General features: G+C 37.5%; 3 protein-coding genes across 6 annotated transcripts in view; 1 reads left to right on the top strand and 2 right to left on the bottom strand.

Annotated features, from left to right (window-relative positions):
• Positions 1–1,133: 1,133 nt before the first annotated feature.
• Positions 1,134–5,866, top strand: LOC113051575 (thymidine kinase 2). 3 transcript variants are annotated; one of them, XM_026215465.1, is made up of 10 exons: positions 1,134–1,418; positions 1,679–1,716; positions 1,854–1,928; positions 2,036–2,089; positions 2,189–2,278; positions 2,463–2,536; positions 3,750–3,838; positions 3,966–4,045; positions 4,915–4,995; positions 5,162–5,866. In XM_026215465.1, exons 1-10 carry the CDS (start codon positions 1,262–1,264, stop codon positions 5,243–5,245), a joined length of 822 nt encoding a protein of 273 aa, XP_026071250.1. In that variant the 5' UTR covers positions 1,134–1,261; the 3' UTR covers positions 5,246–5,866. The 3 variants fall into 3 exon arrangements, with proteins under 3 accessions (XP_026071250.1, XP_026071251.1, XP_026071252.1); XM_026215466.1 differs by having other exon boundaries at positions 1,225–1,418; positions 1,563–1,716; XM_026215467.1 differs by having other exon boundaries at positions 1,279–1,418; positions 1,624–1,716.
• A 25-nt stretch (positions 5,867–5,891) lies between these two features.
• Positions 5,892–9,617, bottom strand: LOC113051574 (uncharacterized). Its single transcript, XM_026215464.1, has 2 exons — positions 8,906–9,617; positions 5,892–8,032 (listed from the first exon to the last, which is right to left on the bottom strand). The coding sequence occupies exons 1-2, from the start codon at positions 9,239–9,241 to the stop codon at positions 6,791–6,793; spliced, it is 1,578 nt and encodes a 525-aa protein (XP_026071249.1). The 5' UTR covers positions 9,242–9,617; the 3' UTR covers positions 5,892–6,790.
• A 1,689-nt stretch (positions 9,618–11,306) lies between these two features.
• LOC113051573 (protein BEAN1-like) overlaps positions 11,307–15,237 on the bottom strand; it is a 55,487-nt gene continuing 51,556 nt past the window's right edge. For both annotated transcript variants that reach the window (XM_026215462.1, XM_026215463.1), the window contains exon 6: positions 11,307–14,845. In XM_026215462.1, the coding sequence (XP_026071247.1) occupies positions 14,476–14,845 (370 nt within the window). In that variant the 3' untranslated portion in view covers positions 11,307–14,475. The remainder of the gene's footprint in view (positions 14,846–15,237) is intronic.

Below are 15,237 nucleotides of genomic sequence, written 5' to 3'. Positions count from 1 at the left end.
TAGTCTCAGGAAATGACTAAATACCTTCTTTTCTTTTTTTTTTTAGCAGGCAGTCTGATTCAGTTTATGGTATACATTCAGACATTTACACTTGTTAAGAATCTGCGGGTAATATTTCTGCATGCAGTGACAGTTTTGTAAAGTGCAAATCATAAAGTGTTAAACAGTACTGTATTTAGCATAGCTATGTATATTGTAAAATAGCTGGTCTATGATCTGGAGAGCACTGTGATTATGCCGTATTAAGGCCAATGAGATCTATATACTGTAAGCTACTTATTGAACTACCCTTACGAAAAAGAAGTTTATTCAAGAGTGCTATTAGTACACTACTTTTAAACTAAAAATAGCAAAGTATGCTTTAGGTTTACTTTATGTACTTCTCAGAAATTGGCTTTATGTACTTCTCAGAAATATACTTAAAATTAAATTTAAGTATACTCTACTTTTACTTAGAAAAAGTCTAAATATATTTAGTATAACTACACTTGACAATAGAATCTGTGTTTTCATTATTATACGGTAGAGGGCGCTAGTAGCCTACACATCTTCTGCTCAGAATTTCCAAAAAAAAAAAAAAAAAAAAGCTTTTAGTTCAAAATGTTATTTCTTTATTTTTGATTAAATTTACCCACATTAAAGTGTTTTTTTTTTTTTTTTTTTTTAAGAATGCATGAAGCTAGAATACACGCAGGTACCCTTTTCTTTCTTTGGATGTTTTGTACAGTATGTTCAGATACTCATGTAACAACATATATTCACATCATAAATAGGACATAGTAGTATACTGAACGTATGATGTAAAGTTCACTTTAAGAAAACGTCTGAGTATACTTGCAGGATAAAACTACTAAACTATTAATTTACTGAGACTATACTTCAAAGTGTACAAAGTATTTAATTAGTAAACTGTCAGTATACCTGTAAGTTCACTTTTAGTATAATTGCAGTTCAAACTAAAAACATTATATACTTTTATAGTTTTATATAGAAAGTGGGCCAATTTAGTCCCAAGAAGTATTGCGTGGTAATAATAATAATAATAATAATAATAATAATAATGTAGGCTTATTTCACAAATAATATTGTACATCTTACGAATATTCTTACGAATATTCTAGTGACGATTTAAAAAAAATTGACTTTTATTTTGACATGTTTTTGTCGCTCATTAGTGTTGCAGTGCAAGTTCTGCGCATCATGAGTTCACATCACTCTTGTGTATTTGTCTGTGTGACTAGACGTCGATGAAACAAGCGAGATGATTGGTGAATTCTTAAAAGAGTTCTGTCGTGTTGTTTTACCTCGCTATTCACACAAATCTTTGTCAACACATGTACATGTACTTGTCCGAGAGACGCCTGCTCTGAGAAAGCGTTTAAGCGGACGTTCGTGGAGCAGCACATCTGTCGTTCACCGTAAGTCCTGCGCCAGCTTCCGGTCTACGCAATATAACGGCGACCACAGCTCTCGTTCTGATTCATTTATATTGATAATATTACTAGTATAATATTACTATTATAATATATCGTCCCTAACCGAGTTATATCATGCTCTCTCAGCTTTGCATTAACCGTACTGGCACGAGCTTGAGCATCTCCCATCCTTTGACTGTTGCCATAGAGATCTGCTGCTGAATCCGAGACAGGCTTCATTATGTTGTCTTCTTCTTCTCAAGGGAAGCTGGTTAGAAACGGCGATGAGAAGAAATCAGTGGTGAGTTACACACTAGCATGTGTCTGGATGAATAGATCTGGAAGAGGATTAATCGCACGCCTGAAGAATACTGAGAACACAATATTGTCAAATATGTTTATGGGTTGTTTTGAAATTTGCATCCACTCTCTTTTCAGATTTGGTTGGAGGGAAATATCGCAAGTGGAAAGACAACATGTCTGGAATACTTCAGCAAAACCAGTGACATTGAGGTAAACCGTAAATCTGTGATGAATAATATTTTTTACATTTTCTGAAATCTCTCTATTCTTGTTAATCGTTTATTTAATATACATCTGAAACGTGTGTTGTGTTTTAGGTGTTAACAGAGCCCGTGTCCAAATGGAGAAATGTGCAAGGATGCAATCCATTGGTTGGGAGCATGTGGCACTTCATTATGAATTTAATGAGCATTATTTGCATATTTATTGCATATTTGATCATCGTGTAAATGTATTTTATTCTGCCACAGGGACTGATGTACCAGGACCCTTCTAGATGGGGACTCACTCTTCAGACGTATGTCCAACTGACAATGCTGGATCGGCATGTCTTACCAATGGCATGTACAAGTCTTTTTTCACATCCCTATAGTCAGTTTTGTTCAGTTGCTTTACATGTATCTGTTTTTGTTTTGCGATACAGAAATGAGCCTCTGCTTTCTGCGTGAACAGAGGAAATGGAATGTGAATCACAACTGTAATAACCTGTTTTTTGTTTTGTTTTTTTCTTTCTGTTGCACACAGTCAGCACCAGTCAGAATGATGGAAAGATCTATTTACAGTGCAAAGTATATTTTTGTGGAAAATCTTTACAAAAGGTATGTTTCCATATAGACTAATTCAGAGCAGACGTCACAGTTACGTCACTTGCAGCTACGCACGCATGGTGGTTGCAGAAAAACACTGGGAACAAGTGGAGGTAAATGGGTAAAATCCATGTAATAAGAGAACAATATATATATTTTTGTGCCTTTTGATGTCAAGATTGGAATGCAAATCATTTTTATAGAATACTGTCGTCAAAGATGCCATTTGAAGCTAAACGCTGACATTTAAATTTACATATTTTGCATTAAAACTGCTATGATTACTCTACTTCTAAAACATACATTTGATTTAAAAAAAAATGATGTCTACATAATACTCACATTTGCTGTCCAATGATGTATTTGACTTTACTTTCCTTACAAATGCAAGTTTATACATCCAAATTCACACTTTACAACTCACAACTTTACAACTTTACAAATAGTTTGAGTTGAGGTTGTCAATTCTGAAAAAAACAAAACAAAAATAAAACGAAGAGCTGAGGGGAAAAGAGAGAAAGATGAGTTGTTTTTCCTTATTAGAATTGTGAGATATAATATCGGAACTGCGAGAATAAAGTCAGAATCTTGAAATATCAAATCAAATTCACTTTTATTCCAGTTGAAAACTGTCATCTTTTGCCACTAGTCTCCGCACACACAAAAAACTTCATCCCTGTTTCGGATATGTGAGACTATCCCACTATCTAACATCAATTTCGTGGAATAACAGTGCTTATCGCTGAGTGACAAGCTCTTGTAATATGCAGAGAATAATTTGAAAATGACATCTAATCAATATAATCGGCCATCTTTTTAAATCTAATAATTTTATACTGTATCCGTGTAATTCTCTATCCGTAAAGGCTATTAGCTCCCGGGTTTTCTGCAACCATGATGCGTGCGCATCCTGAATTTTTACAAAACTAAAATTGGTCTATAACGTTGAAAGCACTTTACCTGCCCACTATTGAGCAAATAAATGGGTAACACTTTATTTTAGTGTCCTTCTTATACGCTACATGTACTTTATGTAAATTATGCAAAATGACATGCAACTATCCCTCAATCAAACCCTATCCCTATAGTAAGTACATTTGGTTAAGTAATATTGCTTAGTACTGTTTCATTACACTATATCAAAGACACCTTTAAATAGAATGTAAACACATTATGATCTGATCATTAAACGTGTACTAATGTTATTATTTTAATTGGTTTACAGTGGAAAGATGCCCGAGGTGGACTTTGCTGTTTTAAGTGAATGGTTTGAATGGATCATAAAGAATATTGCTATTCCTGTGGACCTTATTGGTATGGCAAATATATCTGTATTGCATTGCAACACCACATGTTGCTCGTTTGATGCGGATAACCACAATTTTTAACAAATGTCTTCGTGTAGCCGAACTAAAACATTTTTTTGCATGTTTTTATACAGTCTACCTGCAGACGTCTCCACAGACTTGCTACGAAAGACTAAAGCAGAGGTGCAGAGAGGAAGAGAAGGTCATTCCCTTGGTGAGCTGTTGTTGAGTTCTAAGTGAAAAGCTGTGCATGCAAAACTGAACTGAAACAACCCAAAATAGATTCTGTTACTCTGCTGTCAATGCCGAAAGAGCAAATGGCAGACACATTTTAAAGGGGTTATGAATTGAGAAATCAAATTTTAACTTGAGCCTTTGATATACAAGAGATCATCGTACTAAAAGAAGAACTGAAAATGAACTGAACTGAAAATGTCCTTGTTACTGAAATAAAAGCTTTTATTGACACCAGGCCCAGCTGACACCAGATCCTGGATTGGGCCTACCTATTACGTAATAGATGGGTTAAACACGCCTCCTAATTCTGTAGCCCCGCCCACTGATTCACACAAGTGGCGCTAAACTGAATAAACATGCCATAAAAAAACCACAGTCGCTGCATAAACCTTCATTTTGATTCAAATGTTAGGAATGCATGGTTGAACTTTATTTTGAATAAAGTTTCAGCTCATGTGAGTGAAAAATTGAGCGTATGTTCGCTTCATCTCACCACGGATGAAAAACTTTTATCTAATCATAGCAGTGGGTGTTTACTTTCAAGTCTTCAGTGTGGAACGACCATAAAAACAGAGCGTTTCTCGAGCCAGCCTCAAAACTAGGGTAGAAAATGTCCTATTATTGATTTTGAGGTTTTTAAATGTAAAAACCATGCAGATGTCATACGTAGACCTCAGACCACAGTATAACATAATTTAAAAAGCCCATTTATGACCTCTTTAAGTTTAAAGCTTTGGTTCTAGCTCAGAGATGACTTTCACTTGTAATGGTATCAGAAGGCTAGATTACATGTTGTTATCATATACTCTGAAAGTGATTGCCCTTTCGCTGATGTTTACTCTTTAGGAGTACCTAGAATCAATCCATCACCTCTATGAGGACTGGCTCATTCATCACAAGTCGTTTGAGGTTCCTGCTCCAGTTCTGGTGAGTTTCTGCCAAATATCATTGGTTAAAAGCCTTATTTTATCTTATGCATCATTTGATACATATTGTGAAATAATGTGTAATCACTTGTTGATGAGCTGAACTCATAAATAACGTTTCATGCATTATATCATGGAGTGATTTGTGATTTCACTTTGGTGGGCAGGTAATCCCAGCAGATCATGACCTTAAGAAGATGCTGCATCAGTATGAGGAGAACAGAGAGAAGATATTAATGGCACATTGCTGAGTTTAAGATCTGAGACAACGACGATCATATCAATCCATACACGCGTCTTCTGCTCTCATCAGAAGAGAGACAGATGAAGCAAGCACTTTTATTTTACTTGAAACTGGATTTACAAACATTCCTCCTGCAGTGGACAGTTGATTTGTATAGTAGGATTTGTTTATTAGTTCATATAATAGTTTTATTTAAATTCTGCCTTTTATGATATTTTGTATTTGGATTTGCAGTCTTTGCAAACTTGGTTTAGGCACTTAAGAGGAGACACAGTCTTTATTTTTAGCCTTGTTTATGGAAGCATTCCATACTACCTAAAGGTGCTGCACTTAGAAACATTTCCATTGGCTCTTTTGTTGTGTCAGTAGACATTTCAAATTCTAAATGGCAATTCCAAAGCGTGCAAATATACTGTATGTGATTTAGTCCTGCATTTTACAGTGAAATCATCATACTAGGGTCTTGATGATCCTTTTATTTCCATGAATTCAGTTCATTCTGCCACTTGCGGACAGTGTCACTTACAAGTACAGACACTGCGGTCAGTTTACGTTACTGAAAGTGTTACTGTGACCAGTGTAATTTATACTGCATAAGGCATTGTTTTAAATAAACTGGAAAAAATTATTTGAAAATATTGATTTTATTACATTGTAATGTACAGTCACATAATTCTGTGCTCCACTGAAGCCCCAGTAGCAGTTTAAGAACAATACAAAAATTGTTTGCATCTTATTACTTTAAATAACAGCTATTATAATACAGATGCACCAGGGGCTTCATTTATAAAATGTTGCATATAAACCACTGATCAAAGATCATTTCTCAAATGTGCATGTAATTCAGAGAAACAAATGTACGCACAATACGCCTCTCTTCCAGATGTGAATCTATAAATCACAAATGTTTTTGAAATTGTGCAAAGCTGAATTGTTTTTAAATCAATCTTGTAAACACCCCTAATCAATGTCATTAGCATATAAAAGAGTACCAATTCTGCTACAAGAAAAAAACAAAGTGAGTACACATGCTTAGAACCTGACATGGCACTAAGCACTTTTCCATGTTAAAGATATGTTATAGACACGTTTTCACAAATCTTAATGTTAGCATGAATTTAAGCTTACACTCTAGGATCAAATCTGTGCGTACAAACATTTTATAAATGAAGCCGAACACTATTTTTAACACTTAAGTTTTAAAGTGCACATTTACTTGTCTCTACATTTAATAAGGCACAGAAGGCCTACTTAGAAAAGCAAGCTGTAATAATATATTCGACCCAAGCAGGTTCATGAAAATTATAGCAGCAAGAAACGTTCCTTCATTTCAAAAAGCTATGATAGAAGTTAAAGACAAAGGCAACAGATGTTCTTCCTATAAACTGTAAGTTACTAAAGCTAATCCGAAATCAATAGAACAAGAGACTCCCTATCAGTGAAAATGCTTTGCACATCATGACTAGCACACAGACGTTTTGGTGCACTGCCGCGGTCTAGTACACTTTAAAATCTCTGCTAATGGATGAGAAAAACACAGGACTGTGTGTCTCTAAATCAGCACATATGTTTGGACTAGGTCGTCTTCTGGTTGCAGAGTTGTGGGACTCTTGTGCCCGTTTGAGCCCTCATTGTGGTCAGCTGGTGGTCCAAACACTGGTGGACAGGCATTTAGTGCACTAGGGATGTAGATCGACTGAGGAGGCTCTTTAATGAGGCTGTCCTGTGCACAAATGCCATTAGATGCAACACCGCTCCTACAACCTGTGATGTTGCAGACAGGCTCCTGGGATGAGCTGCACAGGATGGGCAGGCTCATGCCATCTGAGGATTTTGTGGGTGGAGCCGTGAAGACGTCATTGGGTCCAGTGCATGGCTGGGCCTGTGCGGTCTCCTCTATGGGGTATTTAAGCACTTCATCTGCATTGAGTTCCTTCATGTGCATTTTCCCCATTTGCTCAGTGAGCTCAGCCAGGCAGTCTTCTGATGAGCCTTCACGGCTGCGTCCTTGCAGCAGCTTCCCGACTTGAAGAACCAATGGTTTGTCATCTGAGGGCGGGGCTTCTACAAGAGCATTTGGGATGTGTAGTTTTCTATGGCCTGCCGTGGTCTCAGTGTGTATGGCTATAGACTGGGGGCCGCTCATGTCAGTCATGGCCTCGGGGAATGGGCTCGCGTTGAGGCCCCTGGATCCAGCCCACTCCTGGGCCTTGAGAGGCTGCACAGATCTTTGAGACTTTCGGAAAATGGGCTTTTGTCGGATGGCCAGGTCTGGGTAGTTCTTCTGCATCTCTAAGATAGACTTGTCATCAGTCATAAATGAGTTGGCCGTTCTCTCAACATCAGAGATAGAAACATCTTGAGACTTGTTGACTCCCTGATCAATGAAGTTATGAGTTTTAAGTGACCCCTGTTGCTGCTCTTCCCCTGGGTTTACCAGTGAGCCACCTTCAACGTGCCCATCATCCTTAAAAACATCCTCGTTTAGATTGCCGATGTTGCTGATAGGTTCTGAAGCTTCTTCCCCGGCGACGGAGGTCAGAGGAGCAGCTCTTGTTCGGATGATCTCCAGACATTCTACATGTGATCTCTGGTTCATGAGCTCCAGAAGATTCTCACACTCTAACCTGACAAGGAAAAGGTTGAATCCCATACTCTTGGCCTTGTCAGGGTCAAAACTGTCTGACAGTCTATACTCAGTGTCTGTTTCTATGCAGTATCCAATAATCTGAAGAATACTTCTGGCAAAAGGCAACACCGGCTTGATGTAATAGACAAAGTGTCCTGTAAATGTCTGAGAGAACAGGGGAATAAAACAGTCTTGATTAATTGTATATTTAATTATTTTTTTCACTTCTAACATAATTAAACCTTGTGACCTGATGTGTTAAATTACTGTACTGCAAACAATTATTATTGTCTTCACGTTCTGCTTAGATCGACAGTGTGTACACTACTCGAAGAATCTTACCAAAAGTGTGTATATATATATTCAGAAGTGTGAATTTATATATATATATATATATATATATATATATATATATATATATATATATATATATATATATATAAATTCACACTTCTGTGTTAAATATGGTTTTGAGGGCAGCAGTATTTGTGGTCCATTTCCAGGCTGTCTAAGATGTCTCCTAGTTGATGTCAAATTTGTTCTAAACAACTGACAATTACTAAAAATCCTTCTAAAACCAGAAAACAGATGAGCCTGAAAAGGCTCTGAGACCAGAAAATCAGCAAACCATCTAGGGCTGGTATATCTATATCATAATCAGCTCTCAGAAGACGAAAATTTTAAATCAAAAGTCATTATGTATCAACACTTTGGTGTTTAAAATGATTTAGTGTTCATCAAAAAGTGCTTGGGATCAAACAGAACATGAAAATGAAAGGAAGCCAGTGACAGTTAACCAGCCTCAAATAGTTTGCCGGTTTTTCTTGGCCTTCCAGCGTGGCTAAGATGTCTTGTTGATGGTCTAGCTGGTCTGACCGACTGAAAAGTACCCCACGACCTTCTAAAACCATAACAGATCAGTCTGACCAGGCTAGGAGACCAGATGAGAACCGCAAACCATCTGAGGCCGGTAACTTCTTCTTATCATCAGCTGGGAGAGTAGAGAGGACAGACCTAGAACTAGCGGCTTTAATTTACCTTTAAGGTTTTAATCTCTTTCTTCCACGGAAACAAAAACAGGTTGACACAGAACATCTCCAGTAACTCGACGGCTTTTTTCAAGCCGTGGACTCGTCTCTGGCAGTCTCTGTACTGTGCGCACTCACACAGAGTCTCGTAGAAGTGCGGCGCGTCGAGTCTCTTCCGCGGCTCTTCTCCCGGTAACAGCAGCACGCGCCTGGCTTCATCTGTCACCGGTGTCTCTGAGCACACTTTCACGTCGCCTTCACAACAGACTCTGTCGTAGTACTGTAGATACTTAACGAACACGTCTTTTCGCGAAACGGGCGTTTGGTCTTCGACGCTGTTGGTCATGATCGTGACAGGACGTGATCAAGCTGATCAACTCCCGTCGAGGAAGCGAAAGTAGACAGTATGCAAATGAGGGATGATGATGATGATGATGAACATGCAGGTATCGCAAGCGACGCAAAAACGGAAGAACCTCAACTATCTTCCTTACTGTAGTTTAATAATAACTGAGAAGGGTTACAGTAATGAAAGTCTTCCATTTCCATACATGCCCCTGACCGATATAACTGTCCTATAGGCATCAGCGAACGATCTCCTTCTCATCTCAGCTTTAACAGACTCCATGGACATGGACTGTTTGTCCATGATTTGTCCGAGAAACGCCTGCTGGTACATGTCACCATTGTTATTCTGCCCTCGAATGTGGGAAGCACTGACATCTATTGCAAAAAATATGTAATTCTCATGACCTACGTGTAAAAATATGTCCAGAAGATGGCGACGTAATCACAACATTTACGCTCATTCACGTCAAACACGTTTTTGAGTGACGTCAGAAAGGAAAATACCTTTCTGACACCAATGAATTTATCAATGACCCCGTGGGGGAAATCCTGCTTAAACTACACAATGATGTGGAACATTTATATATATATATATATATATATATATATATATATATATATATATATATATATATATATATATATATATATATATATATATATATATACACACACACACATACAATTTTTTTTTTGCTAAATCAGCATGTAAAGGAAATGAGTTACGGGGTTCGTTGAGCAGTAGATGCATGCATAAGCTCTTCTACACGTTCAATTAATCAAAAAATCCTTAAAAAGTCACTGATAGTAATAAGACATAATTCTGCACCAAATCAGCATATTAGAATGATTTCAGCTAACATTTTAGAATAATGTTCCATTAGTTAATGTTAGTTAATTCATTGTTTAACATGAACAAACAATGAACAATACATTTATTACTGTATTTATTCATCTTTGTTAATGTTAGTTAATGAAAATGCAGTTATTCATTGTAAGTTCACGCTAATTCACAGTGCTTTAACAAATGTTAACAAGCACAACTTTTGATCTGGATGAAGCATTAGTAAATGTTGAAATTAACATGAACTAATATTAATAAATGCTGTAGAAGGATGGTTCTTGCTTAAATCGTGTTAACTAAAGTAGTTAAGTAACATTAACTAATGGACTATTATTCTAAAGTGTTACCTGATTTCCAAAGGATCATGAGACGCTATAGCTGCCGAAAATTAAGCTGTGCCATTATTTTAAAAACCAGTAACATGTTTGAACAATAGTGAATCTGTATGGAACTCGAAATCAATAAAATATGACAATCACCCTAATGTATCAAAATGTATCCTGAATACAGAAATATTTATTTTACAAAACCATCATAAGCATTTGTGTCACCAAATAAAGAGAGTGTTACTGGAGGATGACTACAATGATCTGAATAAAAGCAACTAAAAGGAGAAGAATCTACTTCCAGAATCGTACTTATTTTACCTTATCTGACCTGAAAATTTACATTAATTACGTCTCATTTATGTTTAAAATACATTTAAGTGGTTTCAAATGGTTGTGTTTCTATCGCTGTAGTGTAGTTAGTTTGATAGAGTTGTGTGGATCATCATGTGTGTCAGCTCTGGATGAAATGATCATTCCTCTGGTATAGTTTAATAGAAGAGGAGCTCTGGGATAAGAGGTTAATTAAGGGCAGAGCTATGGCCCAGGCCATCTGTTCAAGATGCTTGCTTTGAGCCCACCATGCAAACAGGCAGGAGAGAGATGAATATCCACATCAGTGCTAGTGAGAGGCTCGTAATGCATTATGAATGACAGGAGTCAATGAGCAAAATGATTCAGGAAACATTCTGTCCATCTGGAAGCCTTCAGTGTACAATCATCATCTGTTCCTAAACTGCACAACATTCTCTGAAACTTGCCAACTGAGCACAACAAAATCTTTCATTGCTCTTTTCCTTAATTTACTATTAGTCTGGTTTTAACAAAACATTGGATTATCCCAGAAAGCATTGAAAGATGGACATCTCAACAGATAGAAGTCTTGTGTTTTTATTTATTTAGATGATACAGTGGTAAAGGAATAAAGACTTTAATACAAAACGCACATTAATATCTGCAGCTCTATGAAACAAGATTATCACTTCGGACAACCAACCACAACATAGTGACAGAGAAAGAACACATTTGAGATGTGACATTTACAATGGGCCTGGAAGCTAAGGTGCTATTCTGGTGTAAGAAACACATCCACGTGGTCTAATGAAACTAATCAAAATAGTTTAGCGCACAAATGTAAGCCAGTGATTTTCCTGAACATCAGCTCACTAGATGCAGCTAAAATACACAAAACCCTAAAAACGAAAGAAGAGAAATACTATGCGACCAATGGGAAATAGATCATCATTAGGGATGTTTTTTTTTAAATATATTCTTTTAAGTTCTTTGTGTGTTCATTCCATCTGTATGTGCATACAGAATTGATACATCCTTGCTAAAAAGTGTGACTTAAAGGAAAAGTTTACCCAAAAATGAAAATCTGCTCAAATTCACCTGTATCTTGAATGGCCTGAGGGTGTTACTTCATATCCGAACAAATTTGAAGAATTTCACCATTCAGACATATTCAGCATCCACACGACTCCAGCTGATTGATTAATGATCTCGTGAAGCAAAAAGCTGTATGTTTGGACTAAACAAAATCCATCAAAACGTTTTTTAACTTCAATCTGTTCCTTCTGACTAAAACACGAGTCTTCTATCCATATGATTTCAGGGAAGTCTGCACCATTTACAAGTGGAAACGAACCAAAACAGGTCTAAGCAAATATGTCAGTGCATTTTGATGTGAAAGGACATCAAGGTATATACTTTTTCAGCGTTGTTATGGATTATACATTATTTCGGCCAGAAGCGACAGTTTAAAGTTAAAATGCCTTGATGGATTTGTCCAAACATGCAGCTTTTCACTATGTTAATTGACAGACTGGAGTCATGTTGATTACTTATTGATTATTGTGATGTGTTTATCAGCTGTTTCATCAGACTCTCATTCTGACGGCACCCATTCACTGCAGAGGATCCATTGATGAGCAAGTGACATGATGTTAAATTTCTCCACATCTGTTCCGATGAAGAAGCAAACTCTGTCTACATCTTGGATGGCATGAGGGTACGATTTCTTCTAATTTTCAGATTTGGGTGAACTATTCAATTAAAGTCAAAGGTTTACAGACACAGTATTATTATTACAGTCCGCTGGCAACAGCTAATACACCTCTACTCATTACATCACAGAACATCTGGACCATTTCTTCATCTAAGGTGATACAGCTCACGCTTTTACAGAGCTATATGAGCAGACCGAGATGCGCTCGACATCTACAAAATAATCTTGTAATGCTACTTCAGATCTGTTGTTATAGAAAAAAGTTGCCTTTCTTCATAGTTGATGAGTATCAACTTTCTTACTAAACATTAGTGGAAGTCAAAAATGTATAGAATATGTAAGTCCAAAGTTGACATCAATAAAGAATGGGCCATTTAATAATCATTTCTTCTTTGAGCTACACAAGAAACGCATTCATGCATCAAATTTAATTGGAAAAATCCCGTACAGACCCTTTTCTATAAGTATATACTTTTGTGATTCGTGGGAAGTTGTGAGAATAGAGGTGAGGTGTCATGCAGTGTCATTTCTGGGCAGGTTTTAAATGTGTGTGTGTGTGTGTGTATACATATATATACACACACACACACACACACATCTTTTGAAATGAAAGTTTCTTCACTTCAGCATGTTGATCTAACAGTCATCATGGTGATTAATAGGCACGTTGTGTATTAGAAACATGCATGTGGGAAGCCTTTGTGTTCAGATGAATGAAGTGGGCAATGTTAGAGCAAAAAAAGAAACAAATCTGATACATAAATGTTTAGGAAGCACAAGGTGTCCAGCAATAACTATCTTATGTTTTACTTCACATTGACGTCAGCCCTACAAAGGCTGTGCAGTTGAGCTGCTTGGACACCAGTCTCAGCTCTTATGTTATGTTATAATGTACACAGCATCAATGCAGTTCAGGAGAACAATGGGACATTGTTTTACACCCTTTGGCAAAGTGTTCCCTACAGCCCTTTCTAATTATAGCTTGTATTGTCATATGCATTGATATCACTTCTCACACATCTGCTGTTCTCCTAATAGGATCTCCAGATGCGTTTGAGACTTTAGGAAAACAGCTGTCTCTACAAACAGAAGGAAATATAAATAAATCACAGTGATCTGGGAAATAGATGTAAAACAGTGGTTCAGAAAAACAGTTTTGACTCCAAGGTGTGTTCGATTAGAGTTGGAGCTAAACTACAGGACAGTGGCCCTCCAGGAACAGGTTTAGACACCCCTGCCATAAGGCCATCCTAAATGTGGAGAAATGTAGCATTACATCACTTGCTCTCCAATGGATCTGAAGTTTGCTGTTTGGACTCTCATTCTGACAGCACCCATTCACTTCAGAGGATCCATTGGTGAGCAAGCGACGTGATGCTAAATTTCTCCAAATCTGTTTTCAGGGTGAACTATTCCATTAAGATGATATTAATATAACTAAATTTCAATGATTTTAAGACTTTCAGGAGGTTTGGTTTAGGCCCCTAATGAGCCCTGGCCCTCTGGTTGAGAACCACTGATGTAGAGGAGCAAAGAAATGAAATCAAGGGTAAAAAAAGTATGGATTAAAAGCACATTGATTTTCTGATGACATTCAAATTTCTATTAAGTCAGGAACACATTTTCAAAAAGAAACCTACATTTCTATTCCTATGAAAATTTTGTCTATTATGGTCCCAGGTTTATTGAGGAGCTGTCTGCTCTTTCCGGGCATCCAGAAGGGAACATTTCCACGGTGGTTGAAATTAGCTGTGATGCTTGAATTCAGAATATCAGTCTACCACACATTGCCATCTAATTATACCATAAGCAAAAGACAAGGTGAGGTGTTGCTCAAAAAAGTGATGGATAGCCCTGTGCTCTTGTGGTGGCTCCCGCAGTGTCACATAAAACATGAGGTACAGTATCTGTGTCGGCTGAAGTCAGAGGTAACTGTGGGCTTCAGCAGGTGTCTGTTTCAGCTCTTGACTCAGGAGACCCCAGCCACACAAATTGAATCCCTCTCAAAGCTGGTTTGGTACAGGTGATGCATGAGCATGCCGGAGAGGACAGGATTACAAGATCCTGTGAGAAACACTGTCCTGTGGACTGCTGTCCGCTGTAGTGTGTTTGAGCAGATCCAGGGGCATCAGAGGAAGGGGCTGGTTTTGTTCACTCACTACTGCCTCATATGGGGGCGCCTCATCGAAAGGTAAGGCTGACAAAGAGATGGAGGCGACTGGCTGGTGCCTGAAGTCCTGTAGTCTGGCTGGGTAATGGGAAGAGCCACTTGCTGACACCCAAGAAGCCCCAGCGAGCAGATCCTCCATCTCTCTGTGACGGCGTGGGGCGGGATGCTCCCGGCATGGGTCTGTGAGGGAGTAGGGGGGCGGATCATCCGTAGGAACATATATCTGCGTCCCTTGTCCCACACATTCATCGTAACTGAAAGAAAATACATAAAAAATATATATATGGTTATATACATCTGGTTAAAAAAATAAAAAAAAATCAATATTTCATAATGTATTTGTTATCAGTACAACAATCTACGGCTAAATATTGGAGGGTCAACCTCTTTAGGGAACCACATATCACGTACTGTAAACATTGTAGGATACATTTTAGAACCACTAGAGGGCAGTTTATGACAAGAACCTCCAAGATGATGATCTCCTTGCTAATTTGTAAATATCTTTATAGTACATTGGAATACTACTGTTGTTTCACTTGTTGTTTCCAGATTAGACATTTGGCTTTTTTTACTGACATTATGATAAATACACAAACACGATTCAAATATTACATGGAAAATATATTTAAAATACACTGTATGA

This window comes from Carassius auratus, chromosome 32, assembly GCF_003368295.1.
Source record: "Carassius auratus strain Wakin chromosome 32, ASM336829v1, whole genome shotgun sequence".
Taxonomy (NCBI): domain Eukaryota; kingdom Metazoa; phylum Chordata; class Actinopteri; order Cypriniformes; family Cyprinidae; genus Carassius; species Carassius auratus.
This window is presented reverse-complemented; position numbering and strand designations above follow the sequence as displayed.

Coding starts and splice junctions, on each gene's coding strand:
- LOC113051575 (XM_026215465.1), top strand. CDS start 1,262: ATGATTGGTGAATTCTTAAAAGAGTTCTGTCGTGTTGTTTTACCTCGC. Junction 2,537..3,749: donor GTGGAAAATCTTTACAAAAG/GTATGTTTCCAT, acceptor ATTGGTTTACAG/TGGAAAGATGCCCGAGGTGG. Junction 3,839..3,965: donor TATTCCTGTGGACCTTATTG/GTATGGCAAATA, acceptor GTTTTTATACAG/TCTACCTGCAGACGTCTCCA.
- LOC113051574 (XM_026215464.1), bottom strand. CDS start 9,241: ATGACCAACAGCGTCGAAGACCAAACGCCCGTTTCGCGAAAAGACGTG. Junction 8,033..8,905: donor AAGAGATTAAAACCTTAAAG/GTAAATTAAAGC, acceptor CTGTTCTCTCAG/ACATTTACAGGACACTTTGT.